Source organism: Dipodomys spectabilis, unplaced genomic scaffold (genome assembly GCF_019054845.1).
Source record: "Dipodomys spectabilis isolate Male_0828 unplaced genomic scaffold, ASM1905484v1 ptg000019l, whole genome shotgun sequence".
Lineage (NCBI taxonomy): Eukaryota > Metazoa > Chordata > Mammalia > Rodentia > Heteromyidae > Dipodomys > Dipodomys spectabilis.
In genome coordinates this window covers 14980736-15002780 of record NW_024870696.1, presented here as the reverse complement: position 1 = coordinate 15002780, position 22045 = coordinate 14980736, and the positions used below count along the sequence as shown (strand labels likewise).

Sequence of the window (22045 nt, the reverse complement as noted above, 5' to 3'; positions counted from 1 at the left end):
TAGATGCTGAGTGAGGAATCAGCAAAGTTTTCTGGGGATACTCTACTGTGCAGATATGATACTCTGAAGATTATTCAGCACTTACATGAAAACTGGGCAGATATTGGATTTGGGATCTTTCGTCGCCATAGAAGTCTGGAGGGGCAGATGCCACCAGAGCTGCAGTACATGGAGGAACTAATGCAGTACATAAAAAAGCTCTACAAAGAATATGAAATAAGAATAAATGGGGACAATGGTAAGAGAAAACTACAATACTAGATTTCTTGACACTATAAAGCATTGCGACAATGATTATTTTGAATGCAAGTAATATTTAAAAGTACAAATAAAAGTAGCAAATGAATGAGTTTATTACATGGCACAAATGAAAAAGAATGTTTAGAAGCAAAAGAATAGCTGAATCATGGAGACAAGGGGTTACATATTTTTGAGATTTGCAGTTGACTCGTGATTAATAATGTGTTGGCAACAACAATATGATTATGTAGAAGTAGATAAGTTTTCGGTAAGAGCACAAAACTTTTTCTTTTTCTTTTTTTTTTTTTTTTGGTCTGGTCATGGGCCTGGGCGCTGTCCCTCAGCTCTTCAGCTCAAGGCTAGCGCTCTACCACTGAGCCACAGCACCACTTCCGGCTTTTTTTTTCTTTTTGCTTATGTGGTACTGAGGAATCGAACCCAGGCCTCAGGCATGCAAGGCAAGCGCTCTACCACTGAGCCACCTTCCCAGCCCCAACTTTCTCTTTTTTTAGTGGTTCTAGAATTTGAACTTGGGGCTTTAGTGTTTGTTAGGCAAATGCTCCACAACTCTAGCCGTATCTCCAACCCTATTTGCTCAGTTATGTTTGAGATGGGATCTCAGTGTTTGCTTCTGCTCCCCTTGACCACAATCCTCCTGTTTATGCTTTCCACCATAACTGGGATGATATACACACACCACCATGCCCATTGTTTTCTGTTGAGAAGGATTCTTGTGAAGTGTTTTGTCTGGACTGACCTGGGACTGTGATCCTTTTGATCTCAGCCTCCCCAATAGTTAGAGAAGAGCCAATATCGGGCTTAACGCTAAATTTTATTTAAGCTTTAAAGAACATTATTTCAACCTTCCTAAATAATTCATGGTGTTATATAGAATTCTCTAACTTTTATGAACTTAGAGTAAATATAAAAACATAACAGTGTAAAATAAACTCATAGGCTACCTCTCATTTATGACTATAAGGGCCAAAATTATAAACAAAATCAGTGCAATATAGCAGAGATTAAAAATTGAAACACTATAAACCAAGTAGGGTTGACTCCAGAAATATTTGAGTGATTCAGCATTAGGAAATAGATCAGCACATTACATTTCATCAAAATACTGAAAGAGAAAATATATTAGAAGAAAAAGGATGCTGAAATTTTTGGTTAAAATGTAACAATTATTCCTAACAAAAAGTCAAAATTAAATAGCCTTAGAAACATTTAAAAGCAAAACCACTAATTAAAAAGCAATAGTAGAGCTGAGTGCCCATTGCTCACACCTGTAATCCTAGCCACTCAGGAAACTGAGATTTGAAGGTTGCAGTTTGTAGCTAGCCCGGCAAGAGAGTCTGAAATTCTTCTTTCCCATTAACCAGCAAAAAGCCAGAAGTGGAGCTGTGATTCAAGGGATAGAGCAGTAGCCTTGAGCCAAAAAACTGAGGAACAGTGCCCCTGCATTCAAGCCCTGGGATTGGCAAAAATAGGATCATAAATGGCAAACAAAAACTATTAGCATCCTGGAAAATAGAAAAATAGAATAAAATAAAAAAATAATGTGAACATTAGAAAAGATAAAGTGGCAATTTGTGCTGATAATATAGTTAAAAACTTAGAAGATTTGGTATCATAGAAAAAAAAGACTAAAATCAACTAGGGAATTTCAAGGATGAAAGTCATTATTGCCTTGAACAATGAAGAACCTAAAAATGGAAATGGAAAAGATGTTAACAGTCCATTAGTGATTAAACCTATAAATGCCTTAAAAGTTTACTTTTAAAGTGGCACAGATTTACATGAAAAAAATGACAAACTTCGTGACATAATTCTCAAAAGAGTTGAATTATGAATCATAAATGATTTATAGTTTCCAAATATTTTTTTTTAATTGTGAAAATACCATACAGAGGGGTTACAATTACATGGGCAAGATAATGAGTACAATTCTTTTTTTTTGGTTCCAGTCGTAGGGCCTGAACTCTGGGCCTGAGCACTGGCCCTCTGCTCTTCACCTCTACCACTTGAGCCACAGCGCTACTTCCGGCTTTTTTTTTCTGCTTATGTGGTGCTGAGGAATCGAACCCAGCGCCTCATGCATACAAGGCAAGCACTCTACCACTGAGCCACCTTCCCAGCCCATGAGTACATTTCTTTTTTTTTTTTTTTGTCGGTCGTGGGGCTTGAACTCTGGGCCTGGGCGCTGGCCCTCAGCTCTTCGGCTCAAGGCGAGCGCTCTACCACGTGAGCTACAGCGCCACTTCCGGTTTTCTGGTGGTTTATTGGAGATAGGAGTCTCACGGTCTTTCCTGTCCTGGCTGGCTTTGAACCGCGATCCTCAGATCTCAGCCTCCTGAGTAGCTAGGATTACAGGCGTGAGCCACCAGCGCCCGGCCCATGAGTGCATTTCTTATCAAGCATTATTGCCTCATCCTTTATTTCCCCTTCCCATCCTTTCCCAACTCCCCCCTTCTCTTCCCTTCCCCCCACCCCCAAAGTTGTAAAGTTTGTTTTTCGACATAACGATTTGTACCTCTCATTGTTGCAATGGGTCCACTTGTATCCCTATTTACACGATTTGTTTTTTCCCTTCCCCTCCACAAATTATATCAACATCAAATACAGTGAATGCAGGGGTTATACCGTGGGGGAGGGACATACAAAGCAACAAAGAAATCATCTTATAAGTATTTTAGAAACAGTCGCATGAAAGCAAAAACATTTGAATGCTTATCTTGGGGTTCATTTCCCCTAACATCAACTTATCTGACCTTTTCTGCGTGTCCCAGACATATACTAGTTATTGCAAATAAGGGAATCCATGGGGACCTGTGTTTCTTTGGGCCTGGCTTACTTCACTTAATATAATTTTTTCCAAGCCTTTCCATTTCCTAACAAATGGGGCAATGTCATTCTTTCTGATGCAGGCATAGAATTCCATTGTGTATATATACCACATTTTCTTGATCCATTCATCTAGTGAGGGGCATCTGGGTTAGTTCCATATCTTAGCTATGGTAAATAATGCTGCAATAAACATAGTTTTGCTGGTAGCTTTAGTATGGTCTTGTTAGTGATCACTTGGGTAAATGCCCAAAAGTGGGATTGCTGGGTCATAGGGGAGCTCTATGTGGAGTCATTTGAGGAGCCTCCATACTACTTTCCAAAGTGGTTGAACAAGATTACACTCCCAACAATGCAGTAAGGTTTCCTTCTGTCCACATCCCCTCCAGCATCTGTTGTTATTAGAGTTCTTGATTATAGCCATTCTAACTGGGTGAGGTGGTATTGCAATGTTGTTTTGATTTACATTTCTTTTATGGCTAGAGAGGTTGAATATTTCTTGATGTGTCGTCTAGTGGCCATCCTTCTTTCCTCTTCAGAGAAGTTTCTCTTTAAGTCTTTCGCCCACTTATTTATTGGTCAGTTGTTTCTTTGAGGATTTGTTGTTGGGGGATTTAATTTTTTGAATTCCAGGTATATTTTAGATATGAGACCCTTGTCCGTTGTATGGCTAGTGAAGATCTTCTCCCAATCCGTGGGCTTTCTATTGATCTTGCTAGCTATGTCCTTTGCCATGCAGAAGCTCTGCAATTTCATGCAATCCCATTTGTCCAACCTTTCTTTGATATGTTGTGTTTCTGGGTCTCTATTAAGAAAATTTTGGCCTGTGCCAAGGAGACCGAGGGTTTCTCCTATTCCATCCGGTAATGTTTTCAGAGTGTCTACTTTGACTCCGAGGTCTTTGATCCATTTGGAGTTGATTCTGGTGCAGGGTGATATATAAGGATCTAGGTTTAGTTTTGCAAGTAGTTTCCAAATATTTATAATGTTTTGTTTTACTAAGGCTCCTAAACCTTACATACAAGATATATAGATATATAAATATATATCAGATATTAGGAGAATTTTTTGTTCCCAGTACCAGGGCCTGACCTCAAGGCCTTGCACTCACTCAACTTGCTTGCCTAGCTAGTGGTCTACCACTTGAGCTACACATCCAGTCCAATATTTTTTTGCTAATTAATTGGAGATGGGGTCTCAGACTTTTCTGCCTATGCTGGACTTGAACCATGATTTTTCAGATCAGCCTTCAGGGTGGTAAGGATTACTGGGATGATCCAATAGTGCCCAGCTATTTTCCTTTTGTCTAAGTTATTTTATCCATATATAGAAACCCTACTGCAACATCAACTTTCTTTCCATACTTTAATCTGTTATTGAACATCCACTGAATTCTTCATTTCAGTTATTGCATTTTTCAGTCTTGGAATTTTTAGGTCTTTGAAATTTTTTATCTTATCAGTTAATAACTTTAATTTTTAAAAACAGTGTTAATGGCTGGGTGGTGGTGCCTCATGCCTGTAATCCTAGCTTCTCAGGAGGCTGAGATCTGAGGATCGCTGTTCAAAGCCAGCCAGGCAGGAAAGTCTATGAGATTCTTATCTCCAATAAACCACAAGAAAACCAGAAGTGGCACTGTGGCTCAAGTGGCAGAGTGCTGTCCTTGAGCTGAAGAGCTGAGGGACAGTGCCCAGGCCCAGAGTTCAAGCCCCATGACTGACCAAAAAAAAAAAAGACAACAACCCTAAAACTAAAAACCAAAAAACAGTGTTAATGTTCAAATGGAGGGTCTTTTAGCACACTGGGCAGGTTCTCTATCATCAAGCCACATCCTTGGTAGTAACAACTTCAACTTTTTTTTTTTGCCAGTCCTGGGGCTTGAACTCTAGGCCTGGGCACTGTCCTTGAGCTTTTTTTGCTCAAGGCTAGCACTCTACCACTTGAACCACAGTGCTACTTCCAGTTTTTTTCTGTGTGTGTGGTACTGAAGAATCAAACCCAGGGCTTCATGAATGCTAGGCAAGCACTCTACCACTAAGCCACATTCCCAGTCCTGACTTCAACTTTTTATATCAAAGTTTATATCTCATACTTGGATATCTGGTTCTCCTATATGGCTTTAAATAATTGCATTTGATCATGTTTTTGACTCCATTTTTTTACATGTTTTATTCTGAGTGAATGCTGGACATTGTGTATGGAAAGTTCTAGAAATAACTTGAGTCTCTGGATGTACTATTTTCTACAAGAATGAGTTTTTACTTTTTCTTCTGGTGAGGGCAGATCACCTCCATTTAAGCTGGAACTCAGTTGAAATGAAGTCTGGCTTTAGACTTGGTGAAGACTAGTCTATTTGCGTTCCATGATTTTTCTTCAGGGATTCAGGGGCCCAATGAAACTTGTTTTGTTTACCAGGATTTCTAGTCCTTCATACACTTCAATTTCCTCTATCTCTGGATAAACAATGTCCTAATATCCCGACTTGCCATGAAAGATATTAAAACTCTGTCTTCCCAAATGCTTGAGAGGTCCTAGAAATCCATCAAAGCATTCTTATCTACTGTCAGGTATTCTTTTTTTTTTTTTTTTTTGTCTGTCACGGGGCTTGAACTTTGGGCTTGATGCTGCCTTCAGCTCTTCAGTTCAAGGTCAGTGCTCTACCACTTGAGCAACAGCACCACTTCTGGTTTTCAGGTGGTTTATTGGAGATAAGAGTTCCATGGCCTTTCCTGTCCAGGCTGGCTTTGAACCGAGATTCTCAGATCTCAGCCTCCTGAGTAGCTAGGATTATAAGTGTGAGCCACTGGTGCCTGGCTGTCATGTATTCTTTAACAGTGCTTCCTAGTAAAAAGTTGCAGATAACCCTGATCCATTGACTGTCATTGTTGTTCAATATAAAACTAAGTGAGAAAACACAATCATAATATTCAACGATAACATTTTAAATACAATGGCAATATTTGCCCATGAGAGCATAAGATGAACAGAAAAAAAAGAGATAGCAAATGATTTAAAGTAATGAAGAATTCAAAATGCTAAAAGTTGGTGAAATTAACAGGTCATTTTAAATAATCTTGTTTGCCAATCAAAGTTTACTAATAGGGTATTTTCTCTGTAATCTTTCAGTGATTAAGTCCAGTGGATCAACATTAGGATCCATACTCAAAACTTTATTCAGGACTGAAAACTACTAAATTAAAAATGACTTTAAAACAATATTGATTTGTTTAATTTCAGTTGTTCCTTCGGTCATTCCATGAGAAAGTTGTTGTTTTCCTTTGTTACCTTCATATAGTGATTTATTAAATTGATTCATGTTATAGGAAACTGTAATTGATAGTTTGGGGGGTTAGTACATTTGATTGTAACCTGAGAAAATAAACTTAGAACACAAACTCATTTTATTTAAATAGTTAAAGGGCTAAAACTATAGTTGTGAGCATATTTATGTATCTGTTTCTATTACAGTCTCATAAATAATTTAAAATATCTAATAATTAATATTAAATAGATTATACTCATATTAATTACTATTTAATAATTTAATATTTAATTTAATACCTTCCTAGGTATCTCTAAAATTATTCCAAATTTGATTGCTTCTCTTGACGTCTGTTTTTACAAGCTGGAAAAGGCAGAATCTTCAGATAATCCTCTTGAAGAATGGGAGGAAATAAATGAAAAAATCAATGAAATGAAATCTCAATTGGATGCATTGTTACGCTTTATTGGTAATGTTCCACAATACATGACTTTGGATTCTGGCCTGTAAGTTTCCATAGCTCTCTTTCCTTTTGAAAGAATGTTTGTAAGAGTTTTGTTGCAATATACTTAGCTTACTATACAATTCACCCTTGTAAAGTATACAATTTACTAATTTTCATTATGTTCATAGGGACACCTAAAGACTCTTTTTTTTGGTCGGTCATGGGGCTTGAACTCTGGGCCTGGGCGCTATCCCTTAGCTTTTCAGCTCAAGGCTAGCACTCTACTACTTGAGCCACAGTGCCACTTCTGGCTTTTTTTTGTTTATGCTGAGGAATCGAACCCAGGGCATCATGCATGCAAGGCAAGCACTCTACCACTGAGCCACCTTCCCAGCCCCCTAAAGACTTTTAAAGTATTCACTAACAAACCCTGAGAGGTGATGAATACCTTTGGCAAAGTAGCAGGATATAAAGTCAACCCACAAAAATCAATAGCCTTTTTAGACCAAGAATAAAGGAGATGGAGAGGGAAAACAGAATAATTCTGCTTGCAATATCTTCAAAATAAGATAGGAATAAACCTAATCAAGGAGATAAAGGACCTATAGAATGAAACCTATAAAACTCTGAAGAAAGAAATAGAAGAAAGCATCAGGAAGTGGGAAGACCTCCCATGTTCATGGATTGTCAAATTTAATATTCTGAAGTAGGATACTGCTAAAGTCAGTCTACAAAATCCTGATGTAATTCTTTAGAGAGATAGGGAAATCAATCATAAAATTAGTATGGAAGCCGGACGTCAATAGCTCACGCCTGTAATCCTACCTACTCTGCAGGCTGAGATCTGAGGATCGTGGTTCAAAGCCAAGCCTGCACAAGAAACTCCGTGAGACTCTTATCTCCAATAAACCACTCAGAAAACCAGAAGTGGCGCTGTGCCTCAAGTGGTAGAGGCTTGCCTTGAGCTGAAGAGCTCAGGGACAGCGTCCAGGCCCAGAGTTCAAGCCCCAGGACCGACAAAACACACACACACACACACACACACACACACACACACACACACACACACACACACACACACACACACACACACACACACACACACACACACACACACACACACACACACACACACACACCCAGAGAAATTAGTATGGAGTCACATAGTGAAATAACCAAAGCAATCCTGGGCAAAAAAAAAAAAAAAATTTGCTGGAGGTTTCACAGTTTTAAACTTCAAACTTTACTACAGATCCATGATAAGCAAAACAAGTTAGTACTGGCACAAAAACAAACTTGAAGACCAATGAATCAGACTAGAAGACCCAAAAATGAACTCACACTCCTACAGCCATCTGATTTTTGACATGGAGCTAAAAAGATATGTTGAAAAGACAACCTCTTCAACAACTGGTGTTGGGAAAACTGAATATTCACATACAGAAGACTGCGATTAGACCCCTAATCTTCACCCTATACTAATATCAGTTCAAAGTGGATCAAACACTTTGTGTTCCATTGGCCTCAGGTCTGTTTTTGTGCCAGCATCCAACTGTTTTTGCTGTTATGGATTTATAATAAATTGAAGTTTGGTATTGTGATACAAAACTTGTGATAACCAGCATTCCCCTCTTGTGATAACCCTGTTGCCCAGAACTTTTTTGGTTGTTCAAGGCGTTTGTGTTTCTATATGAATTTTAAGATTGACTTTTCTATCTCTGTGAAGAAAAACTTGGGGATTTTGTGGATATGATGTTAGTTTGCAGATTGTCATTGGCAGTACGGACATTTTTGTGATATTGATCTTACCACTCTAAGAACATTTCCACCTTTTGTGTTTTCTTCAGTTTTATATTGTTTTCATTACAGAGGTCCTCTCCACGTCCTTGGTTAGATTTATTCCTAGGTATTTTATTTTATTTTTTCAGTTACTATGAATGGAGTATGTTTTCCTGATTCCCCTCTCATTGTTTGCTGTTGGTTTACAGAAAAATTACTGATTTTATATATTGATTTTGTATTCTTGATGAAGGTCTTTATTAGCTCTGAGTATTTGGGGATGGAATCCTTGGTGTGTTTAGGTATAGGATAATGTCATGTGTAAATAGAGATAGTTTTACTTCTCCATTTTGATCCGTTTTATTTTTTTGTAGGTAAAAATTTTTGACTTGTATATCTTTTTTGGGGGCTCGGTCGTGGGGCTTGGATTCTGGGTCTGGGCACTGTCCCTGAACTCTTCAGCTCAAAGTGAGCATTCTACCACTTGAGCCACAGTGCCACTTCCTGTTTTCTGGTGGTTAATTGGAGATAAGAGTCTCACGGACTTTCCTGACCAGGCTGGCTTTGCACTGTGCTCCTCAGATCTCAGATTCCTGAGTAGCTAGGATTATAGGCATGAGTCACTGGCACAGCTTTGTATATCTTTGTATATCTTTATTTTTAAGTAGTTGTACAAAGGAATTGCCATTTGACAAAGCACTTTATGTGTACAGTACGTGTGGATCAATATCACCCCTCTCAGCATTCTCACTCTTACAACCCATCTTTCCCCTCACTTTCCTTAATTTTGTAGCATTGAATTTTTTACTACAACTCCTCCCTCCCTCTTGATCCATTTTATTTCTTATTCTTGTCTTATTGCTGGTGGCTAGAAATTCTTGTACTGTATTGAATAGTAGTAGAGACAGTAGAGACCCTTGTTTTTCCTTTTTTTCTTTTATGAATGAATTGTCCCAGTTTTTTCCATTTAGGATGATATTGGCTATAGGTTTGCTATATATACCTTTATTATATTAAGTAATATTCCTTCCTTTTAAATTTCTAAAGAGCTTTTAGCACAAAGAATGTAGAAAGTTGTCAAAAGCCTTTTCTGTATCAGTTGTGATTCTTGGTCTTGGTTCTGTTTGTATGGTGTATAATGTTCACTGATTTCTGTATGCTGAACCAGCAATACTTGGAATGAAACCTACTTAATTGTGTTGTAGAATCTTTATGATTAGTTCTTAAATTATATTAGCAAGTATTTTATTCAATGTGCATGAAAGAAATTGGTCTATAGTTCTGTTTTTTGTTATATTTTTGTCTGCTTTTAGAATGTCTAATACTAGCTTCATAGAATGAATTTAGTAGTATTCCTTCTCTCTCTAAGAATTGAACCATTTCATCTAATTTATCTAAGTTGTTTTGCTTTCCCTGTTCTCTAATTCTTTATTGATTAACAGTTTCTGTTTTTGAGTACATTTAGTATGTTTGCAGGCATGGTTTCTTTGACTTCTTTTTTGCTCTCTTTCTCATTTCAAGAAGCTTCAAATAGTTTATTTAAATTATTTAAACAAATTTAAACTGGTGAAGACACTAAACCAGTTTCATTGGGGAATGGAGCATTCTTTCTCTTCTTATTGTCCTGCTGGAAGCAATTAAGAGGACTTAATGTTCACTATTATTATATTCTCATATAACTCTATGGACCTACTAGTGATTGTAAATGAGTTTTATAGTAGAGAGCTAATATTGAGGGTAAAATATATATTGTCCAAAAATATATTATGACATATACAACCTACCTAGAAAGCTATTTTGATAAAGCTTGCACTGATTTGTGTGTGTGTGTGTGTGTGTGTGTGTATGTGCGTATGTATGTGCGTATGTATGTGTGTGTTTGCGTATGTGCCAGTACTGGGCTTGAACTCAGGGCTTGGGCCCTGTCGCTAAGCTTTTTTTCTCAAGGGTAGTGCTCTAACACTTGAGCCATAGCTCATCTTCCAGCTTTTTGCTGGTTAATTGGAGGTAAAGTAAGAGTCTCATGGACTTTCCTGCTCAGACTGGCTTTGAACTGCAGTCCTCAGATCTCAGCCTCCTGAGTAGCTAGAATTACAGGCATAAGCTATCAGTGCTTGTCTTGGATTGACTTTTGCCTAAGTTCTTGGAAAACTGTCAACACCTAAGTTTATTATGTCCAACCAAATAAAACCCTTTCTTTTAGCTGATAGTTACTAATAGATGCTAAGCAAGTCACCTATCTTTTTCTTTTTTTTTGCCTGATTTTTTTTCCCTTCAGGTCACTTCAAGATCATATATTTAATATGATTCAACAATTGAGTTTGAAGATAGGAAATGAAATTAACAATGGTAACATTGAACTTCGGCGCCATGTATGTAACTTATAAGGCTTTGGTGAAGTTATCTTTGCCTTGCCTGGTAGTTTTCTTCAAGGATGAAGCAGGCCAACTGAAACAGGGAGTTGGAAAAACAAAATGGAAGCTTCTATGATAGTTACTCAAATGGTTTTCAACATGTCAAAAATATAGTTTAGGAAATTATCAAGTTTTATTTTTTTTTGTCGGTCCTGGGGCTTGAACTTTGGGCCTGGGCAACAATCCCTGAGCTCCATTTACTCAAAGTTAGCACTCTACCACTCAAGCCACAGTACCACATTGGTTTTTTTTTGAGTAGTTTATTAGAGATAAGAAGAGTCTCATGGACTTTCCTGCCCAGTCTGGCTTCAAACCTCAATCCTCAGATCTCAGCCTCCTGAGTAGCTGTTATTACAGGAATGAGTCACTGGTGCCCAGCTCCTATCTTAAGTTTGAACATTCCTCCATCTTAAGGAAATTAGCCTATCTGGATTTACAAATTTCTTGGTTTAAGCTTACAACACCATTATATAAGCAGAATACAAGAGGGAGTAAAAGAAGACATCCAAGTAAATAAATTGTGTAGACCTCCTGACTCTATAAGCATGGACTAGTAGAAATAGTCATTTCTGTCTCTACTTATTTAGAAGACTCTGGCCAAAAATATGAGTTTGCCTAGAATGTCTTTAATGACAGATATCCATGTACATGCGAGAACAACATCTTTTAAACTTCTTGGCTTATTTGGTTTTGGAAGGGCTGGCACAAGTGACCCCAATTACATTCTGACAATTTGCCCTCTTATATGAACAAATTTTTCTCTAAACTTTTTTCTGGACAATTTTCTTAGAATGGTCCACCAGCCCATGAACTGCCCATGGTTGACTGAAGTCCCTTGTCATATATACATGTTAATTTAGCTTTTCCTTTGGAGCAAAGTTGTGGGATTCTTTGTTTGTTTTGTCAGTCATGGGGCTTGAACTTGGGGCCTAGGTGCTGTCCCCTCGGTTTTTGTTGTTGTTGTTGTTGTTCAAGACTAGCATTCTACCACTTTGAGCCACAAAACTACTTCCAATTTTCTGTTGGTTAATTGGAGCCTCATGGGTGTCTGTGCCCAGGCTGGTTTTGAACCTCAGTCCTCAGATCTCAGCCTACTGAATAGCTAGGATTACAGATGTGAGCCACCAGAGCCCATCTTAGCTAAGGTAACAAGAATACATAAGTGATACAAATAAAAACTACATATTTTGCAAGTTAGGGAGTAGAGCCAATGATTCCAGATAGACATGCCATAATATTCAAGGGCATCTCACATGTACACTAGTGCTCATTTAGTTAATAAAAATGGAAATAGGCAGGCTTTAAATATCAGGGCAGTCCATATGACAAGTATATTTTTTTTAATAGTACTGATGACCAATAACAGTTTTCATTTAATCAAGATTACTCACTAATGGAATACATGTGTTTGTTGAGCTCTACAGAGTTTGTTTTAAGCAAGGAATCAGATTGGATAGTACTTTCTACATTCCCATTCAACATTTATTTTCACACAGTAATGGGTTTTATCTCACAATATCAAAAAGATTGGAAATGTATGAGGTGATAAAATATGCATATGATTGATAAGTTTGTGATGTGCTATGTCTCATATCATCATTCCCCTCAGTTTAAAAATCCCATAGCAACCTTGTGAATGTCTGTGGAGCACTAGCAGCCTTGGAAAGTACAGCTTTAATGAATTAATCTTGGCAAAGCTAAAGAATAGAGTAGTTTGTAGGATAGTAAGCAAAAAGAAATAGGATTACACTGGTTTAGTAATGATTAGTTGATTTTATAGTTGAAAGTTGGACACAGGTATGATCCTTTCTGTCTTTAAATTTTTAATGGCTTTTACTGTTTATGTCAAGTGAGTCATTTGTATTGTAATTATTTTTAAACAGGTGGATGCGTTGCATATAGTTATGGTCCAGTGGATGGTAAACTTGCTGATTGTAATGGTTCCTGACTTAACTGACCCGGACACTCTTCCAAAGTTGGAGCAGGACATTATTGAAAGTACTAAGCAACGTGATGTAGGAATTGCAGAATTAGAGCTAAATGCGATTGAACTGTCCAAAAAGTTGGCCCAATACTCCTGCTATTTGGCCAGGTGAAACTCTGGTTGTTTTATTGCTGTCCATTTGATGATAAAATGGACATAAGGTAGAAAAAGACAATATAATAGGATTTACTTTAAAACCTTGAAAGAAATCTGAGTAGAGTTTTTCAGCTACCTTCAACACTGTACCCAACTGGAATATGAGACTTTCTCTTCTCCCAGTAGCCTTAATATTCTTTTGGAAGCAGTGTTAGCATAGTGAAACATGTGTATATAAACACAGATTTTGAGTTTACTAATGGTCAAGGATGAAAGGCATGGAAAAAAGAAGAGAAGAATTTTAGAGTGCTAGGAATGTGGCTTAGTGGTAGAATGTTTGCCTAGCAGGCATAAAGCTCTGGGTTTGATTGCTCAGTACCACATAAAGAGAACAAGCTGGAAGTGGCACTGTGGTTCAAGTGGTAGAGTGCTAGCCTTGAGCAAAAGAAGCTTAGGGATAGTGCCCAGGCCCTGATTTCAAGTCCCAGGACTGAAAAAAAAGAATTTTAGAAAGGGATAAATTATTCTCCTTTGTTAAGTTACTGAGTTATGGTAAATTTCCATTTGGGCAGGATTTTAAACACTTAGAGGAACCAACAATAAACAGACCATGCTAGGAATGTTAGTCAGCCTCCCATTACTCTATACCTAAGATAGTTAACTTTGTTTTTGTCAGTCATGGGGCCTGAACGCCAGGCCTGGGCCCTGTCCTTCAGCTCTTCAGCTCAAGGCTAGTGCTCTATCACTTGAGCCACAGAGCCACTTGTGGCTTTTTCTGCTTATGTGGTGCTGAGGAATCAAACCCAGGGCCTCATGCATGCAAGGCAAGCACTCTACCATTGAGCCACTTTCCCAGCCAAGATAGTTAACTTAGAAAGAGAAAAGGTTTGTGTAGGTTTTGGAGGTTTCAGTCCATGATTGATTGACTTCAGTGTTTCAAGCCTGTCGCTAGGCAGCACATCATTATAGGAGTGCAAAGTGGAAGGACTCCAGAAGTCAGGAAAAGGGGAAGAATCAAAAAGACTGGGTTCCCACATCCTCTTCAAGGGCTCGTTGTCATGACTAGTGATTTCTACAAGACTCCACCTCTTAAAGATTTCACCACATCCCACTGGTGTGTCATCTTAGGGAACCAAACCTTTAATATATGTGCTTTGTTGGGGTGGGCACATATACAGACCATAGTACTGAGTCTATGTGTTTTTTTATTTTCTCTGTATTTCTTTCTGTCTCTTTCTTTCCCTGCCTCTCTCCTTCCTTCCTTCCTTCCTTCTTTCTTTCTTAATTTCTCTTTCTCTCTCTTTCTTTCTCTTTTTTCTTTCCTTCCTTCCTTCCTTCTTTCCTTCCTTCTTCCTTCTTTCACAGTTGTTGCAACGTGATGGTAACAGCAATCACTCTGAGTAAAGCAGCTCACTTAGAAAAAGATGCCTCTAAGGAACGTCAAGAACTGGAAAAGTTAAAGGTAAGAGCTCTTTCTTTACCTTAATTTTTTTTAAGCAGTATTTCAAGGTTTGGTTTATTTAAAACAAACTGCACATGTTTTGGGTATACCATTTTATGAGTCCCAAAATATACACATACCTACAAAAGTAATGACTAAAAATAAAAATGGGGAATATATCCAACACACCAAAAGTCTGGATAGGTTGTAAATTCTTTCAGCTTTGTCTTGTCCCCAGGCAATATCTGACCCCCTTTCTAGCCAGATTCCTTTTTATTTTCTAGAATTTCTAAAGCTGAAATCATAGAATATATTCTTCTGGTCTAAATTTTTTGATTAAGCATAATTGAAAATCACATGCATTGTGCTTTTATCAAAAAGTAATGAACTTGTTTTATGTTGTGTGAGTCTCTTTCATTGCTGTGACAGGTTGCCCAAGAAAACAAACTATAAAAGGAAAGGACTTACTTTGGTTCATGTTTTAAGATGTTTCAGGCTATAGTCAGCCAACTCCATTGATGTGAGGATAGAGTATCACGGTGGAGAGGGTGTAAAAGAACAGAATTGCTTACTTTATGGCAGCCTAGAAATAAAGAAGACAGACAGGAAGGGGCCAGGATGATATAGGGAGTAGGTCCCACCCGCTTATACCCAACCCATTCATTATGAACACATCAGTGAATGAGTTCATGGATGAAGTTGACACCCTTATTATCCAATCACCTTTCAATGTACCCAGTTGGGGGGCGGGGAAGGGCAAACTTTCAACAGATAAGCTTTTCTTTTTTTGTCAGTTGTGGGGCCTGAACTCTGGGCCTGGGTGCTGTCCTTCAGCTCTCAGCTCTTCAGCTCAAGGTTAGTGGTCTACCACTTGAGCCATAGTGCCAATTCCGGCTTTTTCTGCTTACATGGTAATGAGGAATCGAACCCAGGGCCTCATGCATGCAAGGCAAATACTCTACCACTGAGCTACCTTCCCAGCCCAAGATAAGCCTGTTTTTTAAGGGGAAGGCACTTGATATCCAAACCATAACAGAATTTTTTTTAATACAGATGCACATAGTTTACTTATAAATCCTCCATTAATGGGTATTTGAATTGTTTCCAGGTTTTTATTATTATAAGCAAAGATTTGGTGTACATTTTTGTACACCAAATGTTTCTTGGAAGAAACATTTATATTTGCATGTCTCTTGGGTAATAGCTAAGAATGGAGTGTGTACATTTTCTAAAGTGTCTAAACCATTTTTGCATTCCTGCTAACAGTAAATAAGTGTGAGTTCACATTTGAACTCATACTTGATGTGCCCAGTGTTTTAAATTGCAAGCATTCTAAAAGGTGGGTAGTAATATGTTATTGTGGTTTTAAGTTGCATTCCTTAATGACTAATAGTGCCAAACATCTTTGATTATGCTTTTTTGTTGTACTAGGGTTTGAACTCAGGGCTTTATGCTTGCTAGCAGGCACTCTACAACTGGAACCACTCTCCCCACCATTCTTGTTTTCATAAAGTCTCATTTATATGCCTAAGCCAGCTTAGAAATTGATCTTCCGATGGCCAGGTGCTGGTGGCTTACACCTGTAATCCTAGCTACTCAGGAGGCTGAGATCTGAGGGTCTTGGTTCAAAGCCAGCCTGGGCAGGAAAGTCTGTAAGACTCCTATCTCCAATAAACCACTCAGAAAACCGGAAGTGGTGCTGTGGCTCAAGTGGTAGAGCGCTAGCTCAGCTTGAGCTGAAGAGCACAGGGACAGCGCCCAAGCCAAGAGTTCAAGCCCCACAACCGACCAAAAAGAAAAAAGAAAAAGAAATTGATCTTCCTGTTTATGCTTTTTGCTTAGCTGAGAAGATATGGGCATGTCACCGTACCCACTGTGGTTTTGTTTTTTTTAATTATTGAGATGGTATCTTGTGAACTTTTTTTTTGGCCTCTAAATGTGATTCTCCCAACTCTGCCTCTCAAATAGCTAGGATTACAGGCTTGATTTCATGTATCTTCTTTGGTGAAATGGCTGTTCAAATCTTTGGCTCATTAAATATTATTAACATCTTTATTTATTATTGATTTTCTGGAGTTTTTTTTTTTTTTTGTCAGTTGTGGGGCTTGAACTCAGGGACTGGGTGCTGTCCCTGAGCTCTTTTGCTTAAGGCTAGTGCTCTGTCACTTTAAGCCACAGCACCACTTCTGGTTTTCTGGTGGTTAATTAAAGACAGAAAATACGAGAGTCTCACAAACTTACTCCGTGGGCTGGCTTTGAACAACAATCCTCAGATCTCAGCCTTCTGAATAACTAGGATTATAGATGTGAGCCACTGGCACCTAGCTCAGGAGTGGTTTTTTAAAAAATTCTGAATATATAATAAATTCTGAATATATGATAATATATTCTAAATATATCTGACTTTTGTCACATACATATGTTTAAAAACACTTTCTCCTAGTCTGTGATTTTTTATTTTCTTAATAGTGACTGTGAAAGCTAGGCAGTTCTTAATTTGAGGAGTATTTTTTAAATTTACACATATTACTTGAATGCTTCATGATACTTTCATGAATTGATATATGGTACTTTGATAATATACACTTTCTCTCACTTCCCTTTTTGAAAACCAATTTTAATGGGTTTTATTATGCTTTTCCTGATGTATATAGTATACTTCTATTGTATTTATATATCTCCCTTAATAGGTAGTTCTAAATTTAGTGAAATTTAGCCTTCTTTTTTTTTCTCTCTCTCTGTCATTATGGATCTTGCTTTTTTTTTTTCTTTTTCTGTGCCAATCCTGAGGCACTGTCCTTGAGCTTCTTTTGTTCAAGGCTAGCACTCTACCACTTGAGCCACAGTGCCACTTCCAGCTTTTTCTGTGTATTTGGTACTGAGGAATCAAACCCAAGGCTTTATGCATGATAGGAAAGCACTCTACCACTAAGCCACATTCCCAGCCTGGAGCTTGCTTTTGATACAGCATCCAAGAAAAATCTTTGTATACATATCACAAAGATTGTCCCCTTACATTTTTTCCCCAGAAGTTCTATAGTTTTATCTCCTATGCTGTAGAGTGGAAGCTGTTTTCCAGAGCAACTTTGTCTAATGTGGATTACATCAATGTTAAGAGACACCATGTTCCAGGGCTTGAAGTACATTTTGCAAACTTTCCAGGTGGAAATGAAGAAGACATTAGAGATAGGTTTCTACAATCTAATGTTTCTTGGCTCCCTTCCAGTAAAAAAGATTTGCCTGATTCTGGACAGGGTTCTGACACAGGAGACCTCAAACAAATTTTGGGAGTTTGATCACTATTACTCCACTTTGCCAACAAAACATTCTAGATAAAATAATTCTTTAAAAACAATGATTTTTCAAGAAGATATGGGATTATGTAGTTTCTCAAGACCACAAGGCAGTGATCCTTGTATATTTGATCCAGTCTGATATCACATACTGATCTCTGATCAAAAGCAGAAGACCAACTTTTAGGAGGACTTGGTTCCAAGGATCCTTGCTGCTGTGCCTAGTTATGAATAGTATATTTCACCTGTTCCACTTGGTAATGAATAACTGAGGAAGATCATCTCCTATTCTGTAGATTTTGTCCCTTGATTCTGTTAATTGTTTCCTTTGCTGTGCAGAAACTTTTACATTTGATATAATGCCATTTGTTAATTCTTGTTCTTCTTTCCCAAGCAGTTGGAATTCCATTCAGACAAGTATTACCTATGCTTCTATTGTCAGTGGTCTTCTGTATGTTTTTCTCTAATAGTTTCAAAGTTTCAGGCTTTACATTGAAATTTTTGGCCTATTTAAATTTTTTTTTTGTAAACTAGTCTTGTACAAGGTTTGTTGTCCACTTTTGGGTGATCTTTGCTTCAGAAGTATTGTAATCTGGGAGCTGCTGCTGGCTGTGTCTCTGGAACCTATGGGCTGGGCAGAGTTTATGTTCCCATGAGCTGCAAGTATGCAAGCCTCAGGTGACCCCCGAAAGCATCAGGGAGTGGTGAGAGCAAATAGAATATTGGGTTCTATACTGACTAAGGGACCTAGTCTCTCAGAAGAGGCTGTGGAAGTCTCCTCCATAGGATTGAGTAAGTGAGTAAGTTGGTATAGTCTGATTCCCCCCCCCCCCCCACACACACATAGTAATCATCTTTTATCCTTTCTCAGAGAGAATGTTTTGAGTGGATCAGCACATGTACTTACCTCCTCTCTGATATCAAAGGCAAAAATGTAAGATTATTGACATATGAAGAAATTGTTCAACTACTTGGAGAAGAGGTATATACCACATGTTCACATTATTTGGTTTATAAGAAAATGAATGGTAGCTGGGCACTGGTGGCTCATGCCTGTAATCCTAGCTAATCAGAAAGCTGAGATCTGAGGATCATGGTTTAGAGCCAACCTGGGCAGGAAAGTCTGTGATACTATTCAACTCCAATAAACTACTCAGAAAAGGCTGGGAGTGGCACTGTGGTTCAAGTGGTAGAGCGCCAGTCTTGAACAAAAGAAGCTCAGGGACAGTGCCCAGGACCAGGTCAAGCCCCAGGACCAGCAAAAAAAGAAAAAAGAAAAAGAAAAAGAAAAGGCCTTCAAATCCTTCCTGCATTTCAATAGATAAGTCTCAGCAACTTTTTCCAATCAGTATTCTGACTGATCAAGTGTATTGGTGTAGCTGCACACTACTGTCTCACAGCTTCAATTCTAGCATTCAGGAGGCTAAGATCCAGAAGACCTCGTTTAAAACAGCCGAGATTCCATCTCAGACAATAACCAGAAAAGAGCTAGACTGGAGGTCTGATTCAAATGGTAGAACACCACCCCAGTAAGCAAATTGAACAAAGTGAGACAAACAAATGAAGTAAGCAAAGTGAGACCCTAAATTGAAACCACTAAACATGGCTTATTACATGAGAGGGGGGGGTCTTGCTTTTCGCATGGGCTGGCCTTGAACTGCAATTCTCTCAGTCTGTACTTACTGAGTAGCTGAGAGTACAGGTGTAACCCACCATGCCTGTCTGTTTCTTGCTGTTTTAAGTAAAATATCTTTCATTATATTTTTAAATGGTTAACGGTTTCTATATATTTGTTCATTTTTTTGTATTTTATTTTCATATGCTGTAGATTTACTAAATTATCTTTTGCAACTAATTCTTTGAGATAACCTAGAATCAAATCATCTGTAATTAGAAACAATTTTATGTTTTTCTTATTCTGATAATTTAATTGCTTTTTCTTGTCCAATAGTATTCTAATGACTTCCAGTCCAATGTTAAATAACAATGATGATAGCAAGTATCCTTTTATTTCTGACTTTAGTAGGAATGCTTGTCGTGATTTACCTTAAAGTAAAACTTGTCAGTGAGCTTGATTCAATGGTTAAATGATTTTAATTTCTTCATTCTTCCTTCAGGTATCTCAACCATTCTACCTGGGGATACTTTTCTCCTGCCTTACCTTTAGTGTTTTGTTTAGTGAAGACTTACTCAAATTCGGTCTGAAAATATCTTTCTTTCATTCTTAAATGTTTTGTTGGGTACACACTTAGCTCTATAATGGCATTATCTCTTCTCAGCACACTGACAATATTATTTCTATTGTTTTCTTTAGTTTATAATTGTACAACTGACAATTGAGGCTTCTGTTGTCAGTCCCTTTGTAGTTAATCTATCTCCACTCTTTGTCCACTTTTAAGGTCTTTTTTTCCTTTGGCATTTTTACCTCACTCTAATGTACATGGACATTGGTTAGTCAAACTTGAATAAGCTCCTCTTCCTTTCCTTTTTTTCATTCCACTCTACTAGTGGCCTCTTATGCTTGTGAGGCTGTTTTCTGAGGCTCTTTGTAGACTCCTTTATCTTCTTTACTACTGTATATATCCAGCTTCCCATCCTAAATTCTTGTCCTTATACCATTCTAAATTCAATTTGTATATGTGATTTACTGTATTGGCTTTACTGTCAAATCTTGATCTCTAGCCCTCATCTCTCCTAGACTCCATATATTTCCCACAGTTTACTGGATATTTATAATTGGACACTTAAGTGATACCTCAAATACACACAATCTAACCTGAGTTCAGCTCTCTCCCCAAATTTGCTTATTCAAGTTGTTCAGCATTTCTGTAAATGACATCAGCATATGTCTTGTGGCCTAAACCATAAATCGTGTGTCACTAAAGATGTATTGTATGTGTGTGTATGTGTGTGTGTGTGCGTGTGTGTATGCTAGAACTGAGGTTTGAATTCACAACCTCTTACTCTTGCTTAGCTTTTTATTCCCTTCAAGACTGGTATTCTACCACTTGAGCCATACCTCTACTTCCGGCTTTTTGCTGGTTAATAGGAGATAAGAGTCTTTTGGACCTTCCTGCCTGGGCTGGCTTTGAACTTTGATCCTCAGATTTTAGCCTTCTGAATAGCTAGGATTATAGACATGAGCCACTGGTGCCTAGCAAGATGTGCATTTTGATATTGGGATGATGGTACCATCATCCCAGGACTTAGGACATGGAAGCAGGAAGATCGAGAGTTTGAAGCCAGCCTGGGCTACATAGTGGGATCCTATCTCAAAACAGCAGAGATGAGCGCTTCCCTTCACCATCCCTGTTCCTCTCATCAGTCACTATGTCATGCATGTCTTGAATCACTCTTGAATTCTCTCCTTCCCTCCCACAACCACCATGCTACTCATTCCTTCCCTATGACTTTGTCTTCTCTTCATTCTCTCTTTCCTTCTTTGTATTTTCTCTTCCCTTCTTTCCTTTCCCTAATTGGATTTCCTGTTGTTAGAGCGGTTGCCTTAAAATGCAAAGCAGATCAATTTGCTTAATTGTCTTAGGGTAAAATCCAATTGCTCTGGCATGTCAATCCAGCTTTCCACCAGGATTGTGCTTCTAGACCTTTGAGGTTAAAGATTTCTCCTGTTGGACTACTCTTGTTCTCAGATCCACTCATCATATACACACTACATCCTCTGCATGAATCCTCCTTTCTTTCTACTCTCTGTAAGAACCCAGTGAACTATCATGACCCAACTTCTTCTTTCACTGTGTCTATCATATAGATTTGGTGCTTTTTCTCTTTGACTATATCCATAGCATTGTACTGTCTACAAACCTGTAAGCTCCTTAAAAGCAGGGACTGTTCTTACCAACCTTTGTGTTATTATTTTTACTAGCACAGTACTCAACTGCTCATTTAATATCTGAATAAATAACTGCTAATATTTATATACATGAAACTAATCATAATATTGTCATGTTGCACAGGAAGTTATAAAACAGTTTACAGAATCTGAACTAGAGGATCTTTTCAAAGAGGATGAAGAAGGAAACCAAATGGGTGAGGAACCTCAAAAGGAAGAGACAATAGAGAAAGTAGCAGAGGTAAGATTGTATCATTCATATAATGACTACATGGGAGTATATACAGTGTCTTCTTAGTGACTAATACAATAAAGGTGTTTCTTACCACAATAAAGAATGAATAAACATTATAAAAAATAGGTATCATTTTTACTCTAGAGACAACTTGCTTTCTGT

At 38.0% G+C, this 22045-nt stretch overlaps 1 protein-coding gene across 1 annotated transcript in view; it reads left to right on the top strand.

Moving 5' to 3' along the window:
• Positions 1 to 22045, top strand: part of Axdnd1 (axonemal dynein light chain domain containing 1) — a gene marked incomplete at its 3' end in the record, with an annotated part of 62593 nt that overhangs the window by 33370 nt on the left and 7178 nt on the right. Inside the window, exons 15-21 of the mRNA XM_042674636.1 lie at positions 4 to 238; positions 6654 to 6852; positions 10849 to 10942; positions 12868 to 13076; positions 14430 to 14526; positions 18670 to 18780; positions 21773 to 21889. Of these exons, the coding sequence (XP_042530570.1) occupies positions 4 to 238; positions 6654 to 6852; positions 10849 to 10942; positions 12868 to 13076; positions 14430 to 14526; positions 18670 to 18780; positions 21773 to 21889 (1062 nt within the window). The remainder of the gene's footprint in view (positions 1 to 3; positions 239 to 6653; positions 6853 to 10848; positions 10943 to 12867; positions 13077 to 14429; positions 14527 to 18669; positions 18781 to 21772; positions 21890 to 22045) is intronic.